Source organism: Strigops habroptila, chromosome 7 (genome assembly GCF_004027225.2).
Source record: "Strigops habroptila isolate Jane chromosome 7, bStrHab1.2.pri, whole genome shotgun sequence".
Taxonomy (NCBI): Eukaryota; Metazoa; Chordata; class Aves; order Psittaciformes; family Psittacidae; genus Strigops; species Strigops habroptila.
The window spans coordinates 4,018,750-4,043,372 of NC_044283.2; the positions used below are offsets into that span (position 1 = coordinate 4,018,750).

The following is a 24,623-nucleotide window of genomic DNA, read 5'->3' on the forward strand; positions in this document are numbered from 1 at the left end:
GACACAGGGGCTTGGAGCAACCTGCTCTAGTGGAAGGTGTCCCTGCCCGTGGCAGGGGGTTGGAACTAAATGAGCTTTAAGGTCCCTTCCAACCCAAATCACTCTGGAATTCTACAATTTGCAAATTTAGCCCCAAGAAAGCAAAGACTATGAAGATTTGTAATGTGCTTTCCTCCCCCACCCCCACTCCCCCTCAAATTTTGTGGAAAGTTGTAAATATCTTATGCATAGAGCTCATACATGTGTATATATGTCTGTATATGTATGTATTCCATAATAATTCCTTAATCAGAATATTTTGGCCTTACAGTTCAAAACAATCTAAGTGAAATTATCCAATTACTATGCCATTGAATACTTTGCTGTATGGGTGTTTATTCTGATGTTGTTAGAGTCGTGTCAAAGGTCTCCCAGATAGGGACAAACAAGACCCAAGATATGTTCAAGTTTGTCACTCCTGTCTCCTTACATTAGAGGTCAGGGAAAGCAGACAGTCTTCTGCATCTTGAGGTTTTGTATGTTTTCTTTTGATTATGAAAACCTCTAAGCCTTCAAGCTACAAAGCCTGAGAAGCGCAGGAGGTGAAGAACAATTCATAGAAATAAGAAATACAGTCTGGAAAGTGAAGAAGAGAGGAATGTTCTCACAGCATAAGTGTCTAAATGCAACTGGTCTTTTACTGATCCTAAAGAAGAAGGAAATTCCCTGTGGAGAAGACATCCAGGTTTTGATTTACACAAAACTCTACAGAGAACTGCAGCTCTATTGGGCCCTGCTTTGATTAAATTTATTAAAAACACTCTGGGATGCTGAGGAAAGCAAGACAAGGAAATAGGTTATATTATGTAAATTTATTCTATCTGTTAAATGACTTTGGCAATATCTATCTTGTAGGTATGTGCTAGAGACTGCTTGATTCTAATGTCATTTTCTTAGAAGGTTTCTGGCATATAGCTGAAATTTCCAGTAAAAACATGATTTAGGCCAGCAGCTGGTGGCTGTGTTTTGAATTTTCACTTTTCAGACAGGGTAGATACAACTTCGCACCATAACCTGCAATTTATGCTTCAATCAAGGGTCAGAAAATAGCTGTTGATGGGTTTGTGTTTGGAGATGATGTACTTAATTTTTTGTTCATGTGGATTTATGCATGTTGTATAGAAAGATTATGATCCATGTACTCCATGGCTGTCTGTAAGCTTGGAAGTATATATCAACATCTGACATGGAAAAATGACTTAAACTTTCTTGGTAACTTTTTTCTCTCTGATGGAACATACTAAAAAGTAATACTTTTATTACTTTCATGCTTTTAACTACCTACTTTTTAAAGCTTTTTAAATGAATATTTTAAACTAAACTCTGTGAAAGGTGGTCTTCCTTATGGTTCCCTCCTGTCTTCTGGTACCTTGAGAGAAAAGCAGGGAATCTGCACAGCTGAGCTGGTGGGAGCAAACCCCAAAATATACATACACAAGCTGCTGTTTGGTTTTATAATAACTTATAATGCTTTTTTGATTTTTTGAGCTTTTCTGATTGAATGACAGCAGTATGACAAGGGAGAGAGACAGTCTCATAACTGCAATGTCACATGCACTGTCACTTGAAACTGTCTCAGTTTTGTTCCTTGGGACTGCCAACCTCTTAGCTGAATGCCCAGCATTCTTTCAATCTTAAACCACTATCCCAGTTCAGCAATCTGCATTTCAGGAGATCTTTCCTGGTTGCACAATTTTCTTTCAGTTAGACTTTGTTAGACTGACAGTTCCTTCCTAAAACCCAGCCCTTGCAGTGCCATGATACCCCAAGTCTTCAAGACTTGCTGCCTGGAGGTCTTGACTTTCGCAACTGAAGCAGAAAATCCCTGCTTGGATTTGGCTTCCTTAAAACTTTTCTACTCTTTAGATTTTTTTGTTTGTTTGTTTGTTTTGGTTTTTTTTTCTGCCCTCTAATCCAATCAGTTTTCTTTAACTGCATTATAAAAGCAGCCATATCTGTTTCCCAAGCAGTCTGTGCTGCTCTCTTCTCTATTCCTCCTCTCTTTTGCTCTCCTTTTCTTTGCTGCCTTCATGTGGTCATACACTTATTTTGTTTTCCTTCAATTTAAGGCCTGAAATTTTCCCTGCTTCATGGTCTCTTTAGATCTCCCATTCCCTGGTAACCCTTCTTACGTCCATGTCCATCTCAAACCGTTTTTCCATATTCATGTAATGTCTTCTTGCCTCTCAGTTCAATAATGGTTTTGTAATGTAGAAGTAGGAAAAAAAAATAAAAACCAAATGTCTCTTTCTTGATCTTTTTTTTTCCCCTTTACTTTGCAAACTTAATGTGCCTTGTTTGTTGTCCTTGTTTTCTCTACCAGTAGATTATACTCCTCTCTGAATTCTTCTGTGATTCTATGAAACAGTTCACACCATTCTGTTAGCCCATCCTTCTGATTGTACTTATTTTTATCCAGTCTGTCTCTTTTCCCCCTGAATTTTCTTCCTTTCTCACACTGAAAACATTCCTAATAAGCCTTATTTATGTTGAAGTTCAGCGTGTGAACATCTTCTTACATAGCGTACGTACTGATGCTTCAGATGTACTTGCTTAGCAAAGTCAGCTGCAACAGGCTTTGCAGGAGCACTGATTTACCCAATCTACTCTCTCTGCTGTCCTTTCGATATGTTTGAATAAAGAAAAAGAAAAAGCAAAAAAGGCTTGTACCCATTAGTATGTAAAAGCTTTCCTGGAATAATTTGGGTATAACACTTAAAGTTACATTTCAAATATAAAAAAAAAAGCCTGAGCTGAATACTTTACGCTTTAGTTAATAAGAATTCAACTAATGGATGTAGGCTTGTGCTCTCGGTCTTTCTGTGCTTCTTCCACAGTTTTCCTACTTTATGAAATATATGGAAGTAGAATTACTTCATGAGGGTGTTTCTGTAGAAGCCATTAAAAGACTTGTCACAATACAACTGTCACTTGATGTGGGAAAGGAGGAAATTCTTTTTATAGAGGAAAGCACATGATGAAGTATTGTCTCATGTCTGCATCTGTTTTCAACTCTAAGTCCCAATGACTGGATTCAAAATGAAGGGCTGATCTGCAATTAGAGATACGTAAAGGTATCCCTTACTGTAATAATTAAGCACTGATCACTTCAGGGCTTTTTTGGCATTTTTCTGAGGCTGGCTGGCTGGTTGTTATTCCTAGTGTCTTAAGTTGAAGTAAAGAACTGTAGGACATTGAGTTTGAATCTGGCAAGGACGAAGGAGGAATGAATAGATCCTTTAAAAACTAACTTTTGTATATAACCTAAGCTATTGTTTCTTACCTGGGTTAGGGGCTAGTAATCTTTTTGTTTGGGATGGAATCTGATCTTTTCACTTACAGTGTTTTCTCTGTATGTTCATTTATAATACTTTTCACTGAAGTGTATGAGAACTTCTCTTTTTGCTTATAGAATTTAGTCTCCTCTAGTTCTTGATAGAGGAGAAAGTGTGTGCATGTGGAAAGAAATCACAGAAAAGCAGTTATTTCAGACAAACTGGACTTCTATCCAGTTCTGAAAGATAAAGTGAGCCTTGTGGTCAGTCCTGCTTAATGGAGAATGGATGTTGGTCTGCACTTCTGAAATAACCTGTGTGCATAATGAGCATATTCTCTGTTTTGCCAATAATATCTATGATGGCGTGCTCTGCAACTTGCTTTTTGCCCATCTCACTGGTGGCTTGTGCCTGTCCAACAGAAAGCTTGGAGTATGAATATTTGAAGTCTTGTATCCAGCAATTTGCTGAAGCTGTGGCGTGGAAAACTTTATCTTGTTATTCAGAAATATTCATCATCTATTTTGAATTGCTTGTTACATTTGGAAGGGACTTCAGTTGTCATTCATGTTCATAGTGCTCAGCCTAAGAAATATGGCTTGCTAAATGTCATTCTATGCAAATACTCTAATGCTAGTTCTTTCAGACCCTTTTCAGATCTATTAATTATCTTCCAGCTCTCAGAGAATTTAATTCTGAAAGATATTAAAGTTCCTTTTCTAAAATAATTTAGAAAACTTTTGACTAAAAAGCAGACATTGTACAGAATCTCAGAGTTGTTACGCAGCTAAGTGGTGCAAGGGATTCCCAAATGGCCTCTTTTGTCCTCTTATGCTTCCGTTTTTCCATGCTTGTTCAGCCCCAAATCATTTTGGTCCTTACTTTTACCCACTTTTGGATTTTCCTCTAACATTCCCATTACAAGTCTTATGCAATTTTAAAATGTTCTTCCCCTACATCCCATTATGAGTCCTGTATTTTTGAGCAGGAGGCTAAAAATATAATAAAACTAAATACATACAGGTGATTTTCTATGTATGTCCTTAATGTTTCAGGCCTTTGGAGAGGTCTTGAACTAATGATGATCCTGGTTCTTGGTAAATCCAACTGGTTGAGAGCCTGTGCTTATTCTCTGCACCATTTTCAAAAGATTTATTTCTGTTACAGCCTTGGCTGGACCTTTCCTAGTATTCATTTCGCTTTTCAGTATTTTGTTTAAGCTCAGGTTAAATTTATGATGACTTGCATCTCCCAAATATGTTTCTTACAAAGGGTAGTTGGCATTTGATACATTGCCCAAATATGACCGTTCAAGACAGATTTTACAATAGTACAGAGATATATGATTGAAAAATAAAGATATTAGGTGATTTTTCCTTTTCCATGCTATATTTATTTCTATTGTCTGTCTTGAAGATTTTATTACTATCATGACTGTAGCAGAGAAGAATGAAATTGCTTTAGAATGTCAGCTTGTGACAGCTGTCAAAGATTAAATTATACTCCGGAATTGAAAGATATAGAAATAGTGTAATAGGATCTGATTTTAGAATTCCATATTACTACTTGTTCTTTCAGAAGCAATATTTCTGTTAGGAAAAGTTTTATTTGAGAAATATGCAGAAATACATGACAGTTAAAACCCCCAAATCTATCAAGGGATTGTAACTAGGGCACATTTTTCAGTAAATGTTTTATTTCACCACAGTCTAGTATTAGTATAAATGAAATTTGTGAATTTGGGTTGAATTTAGAAAATAGTTTCACTAGGATTTATAAGAAAATAAAATGAAAAGGGTTTACAAATTAGAAGAGGCACCATAGGCAGTTATTGTGCCCTGCTTGTCTTCCAGCAAAGCTGGGTAGGCGTAGTCCATAATCAGTAATTCACAGCAGTATTAAATGTACATCCTTTTCAATTAAGTTTTGAGATATGAAAAATGTTCTGCAAGAAGATTTTCTGGCATGTCTGAAGTCTGCACTTAAGTTCTTTCTATGTGTAATTCAATATGGAGATTTGAATTGAAGTCTCTGACCCTCAGAAAAATGCTGTTACCATAAAGCTATAGAGAATCATGGGATAAGCATCTCATCGCAGCCCCTCCTTTTGAAGCTGTTCTAATTTATGTGCTAGTGAAACATCATCTGGCTTGCAGCTGAGGGCTTGAAATCACTGTTGATTCATTGGGCAGAAGTTCTGAACTGAATTTCATTTTGTTTAACTCAGCATTTAAACAAAAAAAAAAGGACAGGTTTGATTTGCCCTTTGAACTGGAGAATTGGTTATTTTAGTTTGGAAGGTGATGGAAGTTTTTAACACAGTAAAAGTAATAAGAGTTTCACCAGCTGTCTAACGTAGCGATGGATAGGGCAAACTGGGGGTAGAACTTGGAGGTGCACAGACTTTGTCCTGGATATTTAAATTGGGAAGTAGCTTGAAGGGAGAAAGTCAAGGAGATAGACTTGAGATTCGGTCATTGCTTTGTGCTTCAGCTGCATTGCTTTGAATGAAGAGCTGGTGGATGTGTTGCAAAGCCAACCTTCACCCAAAGGGTTTCCTTCTGGACCGCCACTGTTGTCCTGTCCTTTTGCCTCCACCTCTCTGCTCCTTCCTCCCTCACTGTGCTGAAAGATGGATTTTCTGTCTTTCAAAACCTGTTACTGGGAAATTTCAAGATGATTTTGTAATGATTACACAGAAAAAAGATTGCTAACAAACTTATACAAAAAATTTTCTTTCTGTTGAATGTTGTAAATGAGGTAGTAAAATGTATTTTCAATTTTAAAAAGCAGAAAACTTTGCTTCTGATCCATGTTACCAGGATTATTTCTGCTGCTTACCCAGTTGTATTTAATAAGAAAGATATAAGTAGTCCTTGGCGCAATAAACTTCATCTGGGAGTCTTTCTTGCACCCTCCTCCTTGACTAAAGTATGTTTCCTTCTGTGTTCTTTATTTTTGACTGCGTTTTCCATGGCAGTCATCCAGCTTTAAAAGCAGTTGTGAAGAAGCTCCATTCTCCCATATACAGATTAGGCTTTAATTTTGGATATGGTTTCAGAAAGTGGTAGCTGATGAGTTGATGACAGCATGAAAATTTGAAATACGCTCCCTAATATCTGGATCCTAAAAGATGCTTAGTCAGTATATGAAAGACTTTGATTTATTGTCTTCCATTTAGCATTTTGAACACGTGTCTGTCTGAAGTACGTTTTTCACATATTGAAAAGGTCTCTATTCTGAGGAATACATTACAGAGTGAGGGAATATAAAATGTTATAATCAAATAACAGGAGCTGCTTCTGTACGAGAATTGTCAAGTTATAGTATTCTGATCACCAGCTATCTTGTTCCCTTTTAGTTTTAGTCTCTTTAATACTTCTAAAACTTTAGGTCTGCAAAATATTATGGCTGCTGTTTATATATGAAAACTGGAAAAGGAGACCATTCTGTAGTGCCTATGGCATTTAGAATTATTTTTGTAACTACTAAAAATAGGTCTAAACTCTGTACTGATTCTGATGCTTGCCAATCTCATTCGTTCCTAATTGTTTCAAAGTTGACATTCAGATCTGTGCTTGGTTTTAATTGCTTGTTTGTTTTATTTGCAGATAAGTCAGTTTATAACCTCTGTTTATATTATTATTATGTGATTCCTACAGTATTTGATGAAACATATGTTGTTTTTCTTCACACACAAAATGTATCAACCCTGTTTTCCTTTCACCTGTTTCATCTGGGTCTTATGGTTTTAAATCACTCTTTATTACTTTGGTCATGATGTTATTTTATGGCCAACTTAAAATTATAGAATAGTTTGGGTTGGAAGGGACCTTAAAGCTCATCCAGTTTCAACCCCCTGCCACAGGCAGGGACACCTTCCACTAGACTGGATTGATCTAAGCCTCATCCAACCTGGCCTTGAACACTGCCAGGGATGGGGTAGCCATAGCTTCTCTGCAACTTGCTAGATATGTGCCTGAATTAAGCTACTGTTCAGTTAATCTTAATGTATTTCCCACTGGATAAAGCAGTTTGCATTTTCTCCTCTAATATGTCTTGTACTGTGGTGCTTCCCAATTCTTGGAGAAGTAAGTTTTTAATTTTCAGGGAAGTAAGGAGAGGGGCCAGCAGGACTATTGCCTTGGACTTCTGGAGGGCAGAGTTTGGCCTGTTCAGGAGCCTGGTTGACAGAGTCCCTTGAGAGGCAGTCCTTAAGGGCAAAGTTGTTCAGGAAGGCTGGATACTCTTCAAGAAGGAAATCTTAAAGGCATGGGAACAGGACATCCTCACGTGCCAAAAGATGAGCTGGAGCTGGCTGAACAGAGAGCTTTGGCTGGAACAAGGGAAAAAAGGAGAGTTTATGAATTTTGGAAGAAGGGACAGGAAACTCAGGAGGACCACAAGGATGTTGTGAGGTTATGCAGGGAGAAAGTTAAAAGGGCCGAAGCTAAGCTAGAACTAACCCAATCTCCTTCCATGGCATGGTGATCAGCTTAGTGGATGAAGGAAAGGCTGTGGGTGTTTACTTAGACTTCAGTAAAGCCTTTGACACTGTCAAAGTGTCAAACTTAAAAAGACAAACTTTTTATTTTCTTTGTTCATTTGTCTTTATTTTCTCTTTCCTTTTCCCCATTTCACGTTTTTTTCTTCTGCTCTTTGGCTTTGATTTTCCTGACTAATCCAATCTCCATTTTCTGCTTTGCCTTAGCGAAAACTAAAGATGTGCGACTTCAGGATGGTTTTTGCAATTCAGTGCGAGGTGGAAATACTCAATTAGCTCTAAATATGTTAGTTTAAGTAGCAGACGTGCTCTAGCTAGCTTAGCATAGAAATCTATATGGACTAATATAGCTGCTGACAAGTACATCAAATTGATGCAGCTGATGATCTTCCTGATACTTAAGCACAGTTTTTACACCTCTCATATTTCTTAACATGCTTCTGCAGTGACACCTATATAGGCAGCTCTCTCTAATGATTGCTTCTTTCTGTTCCTGTTAAAAATCTAACAGTAAACATGTTGTTTATGAACCTTTTATCACACAACATGTACGGATCTGCTCTTCTGGCTGGTGGTGGTGGTTCATACATCAGCTTTGTGATGCACCAGCACCTAATTTCACAGCATGAAGTTCAGGTATTTCTTTTTCTCTCTACACAGAAGCTCTTGCAGTTTTTAATCATTGATGCAATGTGTATAGTTATGTGAGGGGCTATGTTCTGGTAACACCCATATGGTACATGAATCCTGATTGAAACTGGCAATAAAGTGTGAGGGTATTAAAATGTTACCAAGTCAAGTTTATATGAAAGATTGCTATAGTCTTTGGGGAAAAAAAAAAAAAAAAAAAAATTTAATGTAATTCCCAGTTTTGGAAAGATATAGGCTTAATTTCCATGTAGGTTGATGTTTTGGGCATGATTTCAGAAATTCTTGACAAGTTCTTTAATGGCTTAAAGATAACTGCATTGGGTCTCAAATATAGGTTACCACAAATAATGTGTTCAGATTGTGTGAGCAGAGAGTAGAAATGAAATAGGTTAATTCTTTGAAAGTGGTATGGTACCTTCTATCCTTCGCTCTATGCAAATCTGCAAGTGCTCCCCTTTGTATTCTTTATTGTCTACTTTCTCTTATCTTTTCTTATCATGAGCCTATACCGGAGACTTGCCCTGTGCTGATGACTCTCCTTGGTCTGCTTTTCTCCTTTCCTATGCCATCTCACACTGGAGTACCTCTTTCAATTTTTCTATTTAAAATTTACCTGTTGGTTTTCCTTTCTTGGCCACAGAACCCTAAATTGTCCAACATTAACGTGCCTGTTCTCTTAATCCCAGTCAGGGTGTTGCAAAAAGGCTGTTTCTTACTTTTTTCTGTGTTTGTTCCCCAGATTTTTAATATTAAGAAAATGCCATATGCCTCTCATATTCGTAATCTCCCCATGTCTGTCTCAGGCTCATCACAAAGCTGGGTGATTGGCAGGCAGCAATACCTCTTGCTGTGATTCTGTGACACCATTCTATGGTTCTATATTAATCCCCAGGCTATAGCATGCTTGGAAACATGCTCTATTTAGAACCAGGTGGTCTCTGCTTCTCATACTGCTTCTGTCAAGTCATTCACAGATAGGAGCTAAGTATAAGAAAGAGCATAAATTAGCAGCAATATGAAACTGTCCCCTTCAAACAAGTTGTGAGCTGATCAATCCACTAGACTGATTAATCTCAGCATCAATCTTACCCACCTCCTCACAGTGCTTCCCATGAGTTGGTGTTAGTAACTTGTTCCTCCTGTTCCCTAAGCTTGTTGGGAATTTTTGAAAGATTTTGTTAAAAAATATGGCTTGCTGGAAAATATCAACCCTTTGAAATGGAAGATTATCTCAAAAAATATCAATTTCAACTAAACTTTTCATTGGGCAATTTTTTTTCTATGTGATAATAAGAATGATGGAACTGATTCTAATTATGATTTTGAATGTAGTTCACAGTGCCTAGGGCATAGATGCAATCTACCTGCTAACTTGCTTGGCAAACAGTATTTGTCAGCCTCTTCAAGACCCAGAATGAAAGTATTATCCAGAATGATGGAATCTGGCATCTTAATGGGGAATGCCACAGTAGGTTTCTTAGAGCGCTTCCTTTTCTATGCCTGTTAGAGAGCTCTGCCTGCTTTTCAAATGTTGTTCCCTTCTGTACCTGATACGTTTCATTCAAATTTATTAATCCTAATTCTCTTTAATTGTTATGCAGAAACCCATTAAATGATTAAATCCAAGGCTTTAATTGCTAGGACTCGCAGAAGATTTTCCTTTGTCAGTTGCATTCATTTCAGTCCTGTTTTACAATAATTATTTTAATGAATTTATAATGCACCGTTCACCAAAAAGATGGCAACTCTTCCTAGGAATTGCCATTGTAGTTATTTCAATAGCACCGTCCTTTTTATGTGATTAAAATGTTCTCATTTTGAACGTGCTTCTTGTCTCAGTTCTGCATCTACTGGTTAAAGAAAGAAACATTTTTTTATTAGAAATCTCAAGTTTGTAGAATAAATATAGAAGCTGTGGAAAAACTACTAGCTGAAGAAAGAAACAACAGGCTTCCTGCAGTGCTAAATTATGCATCCCAGTATCTTGCATGGCAGAAATGTGTTCTACTTTGTACTGGTTTTTGGAAGACAGTCCTGCCATATTATACAGTCCTGCCCAGAGAAGCTGTGGCTGCCCCATCCCTGGCAGTGCTCAAGGCCAGGTTGGACACAGGGGCTTGGAGCAACCTGCTCTAGTGGAAGGTGTCCCTGCCCTGTGGCAGGGGGTTGGAACTGGATGAGCTTTAAGGTCCCTTCCAACCCAAACCGTTCTATGATTCAGTATCCGAAATACCTAAGCAAGCATACTCAGGTTTCTTTGGAAAGGATATTATATTATTGGCTTCACTCCCAGCTGGAGTGTGAGAGCAAACTAGCTTGTGTACAACCTTGGACTATCAGGGTTATCAGGCCACTGCAACAAAGCAAGGAGAGAGCCAATTTGTCATGCAGATGGTACTCTGACATAAAAAGAAACATTTTCCTTGTTTTCTGTACAACACTGAAGTTCAGCTTCACGAGTTTTCCCAGGGTACAAATAAGGCCACAGTATAATTCAGTTGAGATTGAATTTGAAATTTGCCTCTGTATTTATTGGTGTTTTAGGAGGTCTGGTGTGTTTTCATGTTCCACATTGAACATGTTTCATGTTTACACCAACCACAGTGTTGAACATCTGAAATCCTCGTGTTGATGTTCAGGAGCTCTCCAGTTCACTGAAGACTAATCAGTTGTTTAGTTTATTCCTGAAGGGTGTTAAACTGCAGAGTAGCTGAGAGCTGCAGAAAAAGAGGGGTTAGAAATGGTAATGTATTCTCACATCCAAAACAATTTACTTTTTAATTGAAATTTAATTAATGTTTTATTGTATAGAAGTGCATCAGTGATGTTTCAAATGCACTGTTAATCTGACTTAATTAGTAAAGTTCTTTCTAAAATGTAACGTTTGTGAAATAAAATGTTTTAGAGTGTCATTGATATGTAAGCTAAATACCTTACCTTTCTGTATTTGTATTTTACTGTCCCTTAGGAAAGAAGTAGTTGGGTTAATTAAAATTGCATATTTTAATGGTGTGTGAAATGAATGAGATGGTGTGCTATTGGGTCTATGCAAATATTGAATCTAAAATACATACTAGCTTTAAGGATATCCATTGTGCTTTAAAAAACATAGCGATCTTCCATCGCTCTATCTAAACATCAAATGCAAAGTGAGTCAAGTTTAAGTGAACTAAATTATCTGTATAATCAGTTCTAGAGAGACACTGCTCTAGTAGCTGAAACGTAATGGGAAAAGATCAGGTGAGATCCAAGGCCAGGTTGGATGGGGCTTTGAGCAACCTTGTCTAGTGGAGTTTCCTGCCTGTGGCAGGAAGGTTGGGACTAAATGATCTTCAAGGTCCCTTCCAGCCCAAACCAGTCTGTGATTCTATGATCATATATGACCTTTTCTTGGCTTTGAAATCTATTGATAAGTACATTGTCATTCCTCCACAGATAGAGAACAAAATCGCGACTGCAAGTAAGAAGGGGAAATGAGTTTAGGCGACATAGTAGTAAAGATTTAGAAGAAAAATATTAGGGAAGGGGGGATAAAGATTTAACAGCCATTCGTGTGAAGTTGTTTGAATCCTGAATAGCATTTTTAATGCATGTTTATATTTAGTAAGTATACATTCTTCAGTATGAAAATACAAAATACTTCCCAAATGTTACCAAATGATTATACAATGTCAAAAAGACATTACTAATGAAATGAAAGTTTTTCAGTTATGGAGAACGGATTTTAAAGTGCTGTAAACAAAGTATGTTTTAAGATATGGAGTAAATAATTGGTATGATTACTAAGGTTGGAGGAATATAGACATAAGAAATCAACCATTAAAGACCAGATTTAGTTCATTATTCCTGACTCAGAAACTTGCCTGTTGGCAAGTCTACCAGAATGGACAGTAAGTGGTCCTGGTCTGCTTGAGTGTCTAGACAAGTCCAAAGGGGATAAAATTGCGGATCTTTGCATCCTGAAGGGATTGGTTTTGTTGTTTAGTTTAGTAATGAGACAGCATGCACGAGGAAAAGATTAAAAACCTGCTTACATTATTTACATGTAGTCTATTAGCAATTACGGGTTATTCAAATCTATCATATTGTCATTTAGCATTATCAATACTCTTCTATATGGAATCTGCAACCTAGTTTGGGTCTATATATTACTATAATTTAGAATAGCTTCATGAAAATGCTTTTGCTCTAATTCCAAGGAGAGTACTCTAAAATACTTTAATTAGGTCATGGATCCGTGGTCCTGTCTTTTTAATCTTGGACATGTAGAACAAAAGACAAAACCTGAAAGAGATGGATTAATTAGACCATGGCTTTATTAATTTCTTCCATTTGAGAACTGCTCGGGAATGGTACATCCAATCGAGCTGTCATTGTTTCCTTAATTATTTCCAGGTGTTTGGAGTGTTGTCAGCATTCCCTACTGATTATAGCTGTTCTCTAGCTTGCTGCTTTGTGCCCACCATCTTCTATCTCTTAATAAACACTCCAAGGCTTTGGAAAAATGGCATTTCCTCAGTGTATTAACCACTGAGAGCTTTAGTCCATCCCCTTCTTCATAGGTAGATGATTACCTTTAAGTCTGTTTATGTTTTGAAAAGTTCCAGTAGCCCAACACAGCATATTTATGCACTCCTACCAAAAAATGTGCCAGTAAATTAACTGGCCAGTAAATTAACACTGATAACTCTCAGTCCTCTCCTTACTCTTTTTTTTCCTGTGTGATATCTGCAGTAACTTCCACTAGGCTAAATAAGGTATTGCTTTTATGAAGGCATAGATCTTTTTCACCCATGATAAATCCAGTCAATGATTTCCATAGCAAATGGTGAATAAAATCTGTCAGCTTTTTATGTGTTTACATGAAGTTTATCTGTGTCTATGAGGCCTTTTCGTAAACTGCATGGAATCAAGTTTGTAGTTTGTAATTTAAATGCTATGCATTTTGCAATTATTTTTCAGTGTGTTTTCAGCCCATCATGTTGTGTTTGGCATTTGACTGATGTAAGAGAAGACAGTTCAGTTTGATGAGCAAGTAGAAAATGGGTAGTTTTATGTCTGGTTAGGTTTTTGCTAGCTCATAGAAAACCAGTTTATATATATAGGGAGAAATGCCTGAGAGAGTTGGCACAGTGAAGGCAGCAGGAGTGTGTGTGTGTGTATGTATGGGGTGAACGAAACACAGTTATTGTTTCTCCAACTTAGTCATGTATCATAAGGAAATTGGTTGAAGAGAGTAGCTACTTCTAAACAGGATTCCCATTCTTTAACCAAAACCCAAAGAGATCGTGTCTTTGTTTTTCAAGATACTGTAAATTGCTTCTTAGTCCTAAAGAAGACATGATTTGAAAGTATTTCCTTTGCTTTTGTCGCTACTGTTAAACATTATGTGATTTTTATCTGAAAAGAGCTGATGGTAAGATCCAGAAAGTTGAATGTCTTGATTTCCAGTGTTAAGAAATTGTGCAGTTCCAGCCCTGTTGCAGCACTGTTGTGGAACCAGCTTTAGTTGCATGCTCCTGAAGTTGTTTGATATCTGGAGGAAGGAGAGGTTTCACAGGATGACAGAGGCTGGGAGGGACCTTTAGAGAGGCACTTCCGTCAGTTTTAGAGCTCTGCTTTCCATTTAATGTTTCGAACAGGTTAAAATGGTCATGGCTGTCCAGGGAAGTGGTGGAATCACCATCCTTGGGGGTATTTAAAAGACGTGTAGATGTGTCACTGAGGGACATGGTTTAGTGGTGGACTTGGCAGTGTTGGCTTAATGGTCCAGCCTAAATGATTCTATGACTATCATATGATTCTATGACTATGTCCAGTCTATTTAAATGTTCGCTGACCAAGGGTAAGCCTGCCTGCCTGCCTTCTTTCCCACTGCTCTCAGTGGCCTGGGTTTCCCAAAGTCAAGTCTTACCAGTAAAGGCCAGTTATTTAGGCTGGTTGTTATTTTTATAAATATTAGTAATCTGTTACTCCACTTAATGTGGCCACAGTGATATTTTTGAACAGGTTTTTATCAGAGTATTTGTAAATTACATGCTATGGAAACCCACACTTATGAAAATAGCATGGTTGCTTTTTGTCACTTAAAATGCACATGCATGCATAGATATGTATATATATTTTTGCGTGCTTATCTAAGAACATCACAGAATACTTACACATTCCTGCTCTTTATTAACACTTTCCCTAGCTAGTGGTATAATAAAATATTTTCTTTTCAGTAAAAAATAGGAAGCAATCAGCCTAATAGTTTCCAGAAATATATTCTGAGAATATAAAAATTCTGAATGGATGAGTGTGTGTGTGTGTATATATATAGGTTTTGAATATGTGTTTATGTATATAAAATTATAGGGAAAAATGTATAAATTTTAGTGACTTCATTTGTTTTTCTGCCCTTTTTCCCTTAGATTTTCATTTTTGATCTGTAGTAATTAGTTACTGCTTTTCCAGTTCTTTGGGACCTTATTCCCTTTTAAGACTAATGATGAGAAGTAAAAATTTGAATCAGATTCGGCATGAGGCGTGTGGTGGATTATACATTCCTTTTGCCTGTTTAATGTTCTTTTTTTGGAATGTTCAGAATTTTGCTGACCTTTGCAATCATCCATTGATAGTTTGTTACAGAAATTAAGCTTGTAGCACTTGAATTACCTTGCACAGATTACCAACTAACTTGTATGTGTATGTGATTCTGGTTAAATACATTTAAACATCTTTAACTGTTCCTATATAAGTGCCTGAATTTAATATCCAAAATGAAATTACATCATATTTTGAAAATCTAAGGGTTTTTTTGAGAATCGGATCTAAAAGGCTCCAGTTCTAGGTGCTGTAATTTTATTATGGGAAAGTGACTGAGTACCGCTAAATGTAACTTGCGTTACCCCTCAAGGAAGGATACGTAGAGCAGGTCTTCCAGTTGAATCCTATCAGAGCAGGCTAAGTGGTTTGATAGTGGTGTTTGGAGATGGTAGCTGTAGATTTGAACCTTCTGAAGCTGATAAGATCCCGGAACCTAAATAATAACTTTGGATACATCAGGTCCACCCCCCTGCTCAAACAGGACAACTCAGAGCTACTTACCAAGGACTCTGTCCAGACAGCTTCTGAGTATCTCCAAAGATGGAGACGTCACAGCCTCCCTGGGCAACCTGAGCCAGTTCTTGGTCAGCCTCACAGTCAAACTGCGTTTCCTGGTGTTCAGAGGGACCCTCTTGCACCTCAGTTTGTGCCCATTGCCCCTAGTCCTGTCATTGGGTACTGATGAAAAGAGCCTGGCTCTGTCTGCTTTGTACCCTCCTGCTAAATACCCTCCCAGGTATTTGCTGATAGTAGTACTACCGGTAACCACGAGAATTCAGGAATGAAGCTGAATTTCACTGTTAGGGTTTTTTTTTTTTTTTTGGTGGTGGTGCCTTTTGGGGGATTTTTCTGTTGTTTTTCCTTTTGTTGTCATTAGTGGTTTTTTGTGTCTTTGGGGTTTTTTTCCTTCTCTTTTTTTATGATATATATTTCTTCTGTGGATTATAGGGGCTTTCTCCACAGAATGTTCTAGGGTTTTTAAATCACTTTCTAACACAATTAAGACTCTTAATTTACTCTTAATTTAAGTGTAACCAAATGAGTGCTGTTTTCTCAAAGCAAGATGCTGAATAATTTAGCGTGTGGGTCCTAGCAAGAAAGTGGCTGACACTGTGTCAAAAAAAAAGGTATATGAATCCTGCAAGGTGCAGGTAAGTGTTTCTCAGAGCTGCAAATGCTATGTCCTAGGAAACTGCAGTTCTTATCACAAATATTCCAGAAACATAATTACTTCATAGGGCTGCTTTAATGGTTATATTGGAATGGATATTCTATTCAATGAGACTGAAGTACTGCCTTTAATCTGTCATGGCTCATCACAAAAACGCATGAAGCAAAAAAGGGACAATAAGAAACACAGTGGAAGAAGAATACTTATTTAAATTTAAAGGATAAATGAAGCACAAGAAGAAATGGATATAAATGATCTACAAATACAGTCAGTATGGCATTAAAGTGTCTCTAATGGAAAAAAACCTGTCAGATTCTGGAGTTCATTTTGGAATGCCTTTCCTACTTCCAGTAGGATTAATTGGGGTTAAATATCTGAGTTATTTCTAAGATGGAAATTTGATTAGTTTATGAGTGTAGCTATTATCATGTTAAGATGATTATTAATTATATTATGACATGACTGTCTGCAACAGCAAGGAAGCAGACCTGATGACTCGAGATGTCTGTGTTTCTGGTGTTGACCTAATTTTCACTGGAAGTAATTTAATATAGATTACAGAAATGAGTTTGGAAAGAAAAGGATAAGTGGGGTTGGCTTTTTCCAGATAAATAGGTTTCTCTGGAAAATAATTCTACTTGCTGTAGCTTCAGCAGTACCTTTGGCCTAAGAGTGGTTTGATACTGTTGCTGTACAAGGATAAAAATGTTAATTGGCACTGAGATAGACAGTCCTTCCTCCACTATAACAGCTATTTTTTCTAGGTTATAAGTTTTAAACAACCTGCTATGAACTTTTATATTAATACTTTTTTAATTGCTTATTTGCTTATATCTATTTAATTCTTTCTACGTAATTATTTTTAAGATGTATTTCACTTAACTTGAGCTTTCTAAGATTAAATAACTAATCCAAACTTTTTAAACTGTGTATTTGACCCTTCACCTATTTTTCCTCTGTCCATCTTGTGTCGATTTTCAAATATATTAGTGATATCTCCTTGGATAGTCAAACCTAAGAAGCTCACTTTCCTGCTTGCTTTCTTGGTGCCACTGGCTATTAGTTCAATATTAATTATTTATCTGGAGTTACAGACTAGTAATTTGCCAGAAAATGGCGAAATCTCTTCCGGACCAATATGGAAGTTAAACAATTTACAGGCATCTGATTCCAAAATCCAAAGCTTGCTTTGGCTGCCATTTCCTCTTGGATTGGATACCCCATCCCTGGAAGTGGTTTGGGTGGAAAGGACCTTTAGATCATCCAGTTCCAACCCCCTGCCATAGATAGGGACAACTTCCACTAGACCATGTCGCCCAAGGCCCTGTCCAACCTGGCTTTGAACACTGCCAGGGATGGAGCATTCAAAACTTCCTTGGGCAGCCTGTTCCAGTGCCTCACCACCCTCACAGTAAAGAACTTCTTCCTTATCTCTAATCTGAACTTCCCCTGTTTTAGTTTGAATCCATTACCGCTTGCCCTATCACTGCAGTCACTGATGAAAAGTCCCCCTCCGGCATCCTTGTAGCCCCCTTCAGATACTGGAAGCTGCTCTGAGGTCTCCATACAACAAGCCTGTTTAGAAATTTGTTTTCTCTTTATCTGATGGTGATTGTTCATTGTCTCTTAAGTAATCTTTTGAGAGTTTTGTCAACCTTCTGGAAATCTAAGCATGCAGCCTTAGAAATGAGCCATTGGAAATTTCCTACTGAAATTGTCTATTACCAGTTTATCACCCAAGGTACACCACACACAAATTATAACAAGTTGTAACGCTAATATAATAAGGAAAAGAGTTCTGATGGGTATTACTCACTGTGGGAATTATTCACTAGGTCTTTCCCCCACTATTTGCATCATCTTATGGGAAGCTATGCCACCTGGGAGTGTTTTGAATGTTGTTATAATGCTCTTAAAAGCAATGTAAATATGCTTTGATTTCGTGTTAGAGTTACTTTCTTTCTGAGTTTCTACACTGGAGACAAACAGAATTATCTTCTATTTTTTAATAATAACAAAGTTTGGGTTAATATAAAATCTCATTTTAAATGGTGTTTGCCTCTCAGCCTGATTGCAGTATAATAGCAAGATGGATGAAAATTAAACCTATTATTTCAAGGCCAAGTTGGACAGGGCTTGGAGAAATCTGGTCTAGTGGAAGGTGTCCCTGCGTGTGGCAGGGCGTTAGAACTAGATGAGCTTTAAGGTCCCTTCTAACCCAAACCATTCTATGAATCTATGATTCAGCTGCAGAGGCGTTAAGTAGTATTATATAAATTAATAAAATTGTGCTTTGAAAAGAATGTCATAACAACCAAACTTAAATATAGAAACTGCTGAAATTGATGATGCTTTAGAAAACGCTGAGTTTGAAAACAAGCAACTTGCATACAGAGCTTTCTTTCAGCGAGAGGTAACAGCATAAAGAAAGCTAAGACAGTAATTGGGCATAGCCACAACAGAATTCCAGGTAGTACATTGATGGATTATTTGAAATACTTTTAAGAAGTCTACACAGCAGAACACGGTGCATGTTGGAGATACCCAAGTAGGTCTGAGGGTCGTAAAGGTGCATATCAGCAGGGCATCCCTGTTGCAGCTACACTAACTTGGGTATTGAGTCATCAGTCTGGCACAGTCTAACCTGATTAGAACTGGCTCTGAGCAGGAGTTGTCCACTGGAGCTTGACAGCTCAGTTGCTCCTGATCATGGAGATAGCAAGCTCCTGGAATTTGGGTTTAGAGGTTTCACAGAATCACAGAATGGTTTAGGTTGGGAGGGACCCTTTCTGTGTATGGGCTTGTTTTCCATAATCTTTACAAGTAATTTAACACAAGTGTTTTTCTCATAGATTGGATTAGTAGTACATCTCTGAATTACTATTTTTAAAAACATTTTTTTCTTCGATTTCTTGAATTTTGAAGGCAGATGATACATTTTCACTTCATTAGTATTCAGCTGACACTGTTAAGAAGTGGTGTAATCAGCTGTTTCTTACAAGGCCGAAGGTAGATAGTGAGGCATGTTTTCCCTGTTGCTTGGAATAACATTCTGTTATTTCAGAACAATTTTTAAGACACTGGCATACTCAAATACATTCTAATAAACTTTAAGAACCAGTCAATTCTTCTGGAGGCCTCCGCATTTCTTATTAAGTTTACTTCTATGTTCTAGTCACTCCATTCTTGATGTTATCACAATTAGGAGTCAGTTGGCTTTCACTTCTGATGCTACAATAATGCTCGCAGTATAGTTATTAGTATTAATACTTAGATTTTAGTTTTAATGACAGGTCCAGGTTCTTGTTCCTACATCTAGAACCATATTATTTTGCAAGGAACTTTCGCAATTGGAAAATTATAGACTGGTACATGTTCTATGTTTATCTATGGTCTGCGTGCTATATTAATGCTTTTCTGGTGGTTACAAAAAAACCCCATGGTACTAGTTCCTTCACTATCTTCTGTGAGTCAGATATGAAAGGAAAAGATACATGCTGTTCTTTTTTAATTACCACTGTATTAAACTATTAGTTTAATAGTGGTGTGGTGTTTGTTTTCATTTGCTGAGTTTCTTACATATCAGATTTTATCTGATGTTGTGATGTTAACCACATTTCCATGTAAGTAAATGTAACATTTACCTTTTTGGTTGAGCTTCATGTTCTGTGTTGGCTTAAATTAGATTATCAAATCTTTGAAAGATGGTTATGACTTTAAAAAACCTTTGATGCCCACTTATGCAATGTATTTCTTGCTGTAAGTAGGGGAAGGAAAAAGTTCCCACTTCCTGATTTCAAGGTCTTTGCCACTGGTATCTTGCTTACTCTGAATGCATTGTGCTGTCCTTGGCTCACCCTTCTTTCCAATCATATATTTCCTTCAGGTTCTCCCTGTCTTCCTTTTGCATTTCAACTTAGTCCTAGTCTTACTCCTTTAAAAGCACTATTTCCTTTAATAGCTGGAAACTCTTAGATTTCAGCTTTACAGAAAGAATTGAAGTTTTTCAATGCTGCTAGCATTAAGTACTGTTTATTCTTTCTTAATACTTTCATCCGCTAAAAAGAGGTAAAGTTTGTCCTTAAAAATCTTGATTTAGTTACCAAGTGCCATGTTGAATCAGATGCTTGTGCTGCAGTTCAACAGGAATAATGTGTCCAGGCAGTAATATCTTTAATTTGTTATAGAAGAGAGTGTTTTGCTTTGTCCACAGAGACGCAACAGTAGGGATACCTGGGCAGTTTGGGATGGTGAACAGGTAGACAGTAGAGGAAACTGGGCAGTAAAATCATAGCAGTGATGGTCACAAAGGGAATTATGAGATTCAACAAGGCTCAGTGCCAGGTCCTGCGCTTGAGTCACAACAACCCTGTGGAACACTACAGGCTTGGGGAAGAGTGGCTGGAAAGCTGCTGGGTAGAAAAGGACCTGGGGGTGTTGCTTGAACAGTGGCTGAATATGAGCCAGCTTGTGCCCAGGAGGCCAAGAAGGCCAACAGCATCCTGGCCTGTGCCAGCAATAGCTTGGCCAACAGGACCAGGGCAATGATTGTCCCCCTGTGCTGGGCACTGGTGAGGCTGCACCTCAAATCCTGTGTTCAGTTCTGGGCCCCTCACTACAAGAGAGACATTGAGGTGCTTGGAGCAGGGCCAGAGAAGGGCACCGGAGCTGGTGCAGGGCCTGGAGTGCAAGTGTGATGAGGAATGGCTGAGGGACCGGGGGGGGTTTAGCCTGGAGAGCAGAAGGTTTAGGGGGGACCTTATCGCTCTCTACAACTGCCTGACAGGAGGATGAAGTGAGATCGGGGTCAGTCTCTTCTCCCAGGTAACACATGATAAGGCAAGCGGAAATGGCCGCAAGCTGCACCAGGGGAGGTTTAGGTTGGATATTTGGAAAAATTTCTTCCCCAAAGGGTGGCCAAGCACTGGAACAGGCTGCCCAGAGCAGTGGTGGAGTCACCGTCTGTGGAGGTATTTAAAAGATGTGTAGATGTGGCGCTTAAGAACATGGGTTAATAGTGGACTTGCAGTGCTGGGTTAACAGTTGGACTCTATCTTAAAGGTCTTTTCCAGCCTAAATGACTCAGAGTCTATGATTGGCGGGGGAGGGAAAGTCTTTTTTATAGAGTGATAGTTCTTCCAGGTGGGGAGAGCAGAGTAAGTATCTGAGCAAGAAGGCAAGGACTGGGGAGCAGGAGTGAAAGAGAAGGATATAGTGTGAAGGCAGAATTGTAAACATGCAATTGGGATGATACCTTTGGGGTGCTCTGTTCTGCCCTCCCTACCAGTGAAGGTGAGTTCTGTATTTCTGTACCACACACTGCTGTTTTTCTTGCATTGTGCTGGTTGCACTCAGCAGTCTGTGTTTTGGTTTCCTTTTTAGTTGTTACAGGTCCCTGCTCTAGAAGAAGAACAGTTTGGTAATAAAGAAATAAAGGCAGAGAGTATTGAGGCAGTTGCTGCACATGTTTTAAAAGAGATTTCTCCTGAGCATTTTAATATCCAGTAACTAAGCCATGGAGTTTTTTCCTAACAGTGTTAGCTTATGTAATAAGTTGTTTATACTTGGAAAAAATACAAGTGTAAAGCCTCTCTTTAATACTATATTTTCCCAATTCTAGGAGAAACGATGAGAATTGCCTCCTCGGAGTTTGCTGATGACCCTTGCTCCTCTGTGAAACGGGGCACCATGGTGCGGGCTGCCCGTGCTTTGCTTTCTGCTGTCACCCGCTTGCTCATCCTGGCTGATATGGCCGATGTCATGAGGCTTCTGTCACATCTGAAAATTGTATGTATTTTTAATGCCTTATATTGATTTTGCATGGTTTATGTGTAGGAAAATAGGGAGCAAATCAGTAATGGATAGCACTGTTCACATTTCTTACTATATTTCACTGTTTTTTCTTACAGTGCTGATAATGAGGTAGGAGATCACACAGTTCTACATTAGTCTCATTGATTTTCTAATTTTGCAGAAGTTAATATTGGGAGACTTGAAGCAAAAAAAGTACTGGACTAGTACTGCTGTTAAGCAGCTTTCTTCTGGGAACAGATGCATTTACTTTACTCACCTCACATCTTGTCCTGTTTCAATAATTTGTAGAGTATTGCTATCTTGTGGCAGTGTTTAGGTACTACAGTTCCATTTTCTTTGCATGATTTCTGGATGCCTCAAAAGATAGAATCTTTAATTTAGAGTGAGACAGTAGTACAAGTGTGTAATCAGTCATCAAAGATGAAAAATAGAATAAAGAGGAATTAAAGATTGCCAGATAGCTTGGTGTGGATCTGTATTGAATTTTGGCTGCCGTTGTTCATGCTTTTATACAGGACTATTAAAAGACTTTTAGTTGAAACTGGGATATGTAATTATTTATAAGTTTTTTTGATAGTTATTGCACTATTTCATTTTAATTGCATAAGCAAATAAACAAAAAACTCTGAAATAAAACAAAATTTTGCAGAAAATCATATGAAGAATACTTATAGCCTGCAGAGTGCATATGCGAGGTTAGCAGAGGAGATGGAGAATTACTTCATTGTAATAGCTGTCCCAAAAGTATTTTATTGCTTTTTAATGTCTTTTTAACACTGTCACTGTAGAATGATGATATATTCTGGAAAAACAATGCAAACTGTGCAGATAACCTAAATAGTTTGAAAACAGTTTCCATAATGAAAAAGGCAGATCTTTCCACAGAGCTTCTAGCGAGCTCCGCTCTAATGAACAAAGTGCTGCTCTTGTAGTTGTCAGCATGTGCCTCTGATTTTGTGCAGTGCAAGCATTGTCTCTCTCAAGTATGCTTTTAATTTTCCCCACTATGACACTCTACGCAACTGTAATTCAAATAGTCTTTTGCTTGGGAGGCACTTTGGAAAAAGCTGTTGTTTATAATATTAAACACTATGATTAAAATTTTGATTCAAGCTCTTGACAAGCGATGGGAGCCTCAAGTCCTCGACAGGACTTGCCCAGGAGCCGGCAGCTCAGCTGACGCGAGCAGCTGACTCACAGGGGGCGGCGCCAGGAGTGACGGCACCAGCCCCCAGTGGGTAAAACCCATCCCAGGGAGCGCGGCGACCAGGGCGTGGCACGGCAGTTTGCGCGGCAGTTCGCGCGGGCAGCGAGTGGGATGGTGAGCACTCGCCTTAGGAGCAGGGCCCGCTGTGGGAGCTCTGCCCCGGCGGTGGCCAGCGTAGGCACCCAGACAGAGCCGATGAGAGGGGAGGCTGCGGCGCAGACCTCGGAGTGTAGGAAGTGCTTCGACTGGTCTCGTGAGGCGGGGGTGCACGATGGACAGGGCTGCACTCGGTGCGCTCTGATGGAGGTCCTCCTGCAGCAGGTGGCTGAGCTGCGGGAGGCTGTTGGAGAGCTAAAAGATGCCAGGGAAGCTGAGAGGAAGCTGGGCTGCTTGCTCCAGGCTCAAACTGCGCAGGGGCTGCAAACGTCCAGCATTGCTCGTATAGGAAAGAAGGAGGGCAGCAACCCAGGAAGCTGGGAATTAGTCACGAGAAAAACGAACAAAAAAAGGAGGAAGAGGACAATTAACGACAAGGGGCTTCCTCCTAAATCTGATGTCCCCACCCAGAACCGCTTCGCGGTTCTGCAGGAGGCTAATGAGAAAGCATCCACCACACCTAATGAGCACCCTGCTGATGCACCAGTAAAGAGGATCGCTACTGGTGCCTCCAGGAAGAAGCGGAGGGTCATAGTAGTAGGGGACTCTACTTTGAAAAGCACAGAGGCGCTCATCTGCCGGCCTGATCCAGTCTCGAGGGAGGTGTGTTGCCTGCCGGGGGCTCGGATCAGGGATGTTGCTGAGAGGCTGCCTGCTCTAGTAAGTCCTGCTGACTATTACCCCCTTCTAGTCGTCCATGTGGGTGCTAGAGATATAGACAGCAGTTGCCTGGAGGACATTAAGAAGGACTACAGAGCCCTGGGAGAGGTGGTTAAGGGCTCTGGAGCTCAGATAGTTTTTTCATCGATTCTCCAGGGCAAAGGGGAGGACCTTAAAAAAGCTAGGCGTGTCTGGCAGGTTAATAAATGGTTAGAAAGCTGGTGCTATAGTCAGGGGTTTGGCTATTTAGAACATGGGGCTCCATTTGGGAGGCCAGATCTACTGGAGGCTGGTGGAGCTGGTCTGACAAAGAAGGGGAAGAGCTGTTTTGGTAGGAGGCTTGCCAGGCTGGTCAGGAAAGCTTTAAACTAGATGTGTTGGGGGAGGGGAGCATTGATCCATCCCAACATTCCTGGTCAGTTGCCAGCACCTGTAATAAGTGCTTGGAGAGATGTAGAGATGTTCCAGCTGCCCCAGCCATTGAGTCGGCTTCATTTGGAGCTCGGCTAAGGTGCCTCTATACAAATGCCCGTAGTATGGGGAACAAGCAAGAGGAAT

The 24,623-nt window shown here is 39.0% G+C and overlaps 1 protein-coding gene across 2 annotated transcripts in view; it reads left to right on the forward strand.

Annotated features, from left to right (window-relative positions):
* The window catches only part of CTNNA2 (catenin alpha 2), a 500,115-nt gene that overhangs the window by 110,523 nt on the left and 364,969 nt on the right, over positions 1-24,623 (forward strand). For both annotated transcript variants that reach the window (XM_030491748.1, XM_030491749.1), the window contains exon 4: positions 21,849-22,015. In XM_030491748.1, coding sequence (XP_030347608.1) covers positions 21,849-22,015 — 167 coding nt within the window. The remainder of the gene's footprint in view (positions 1-21,848; positions 22,016-24,623) is intronic.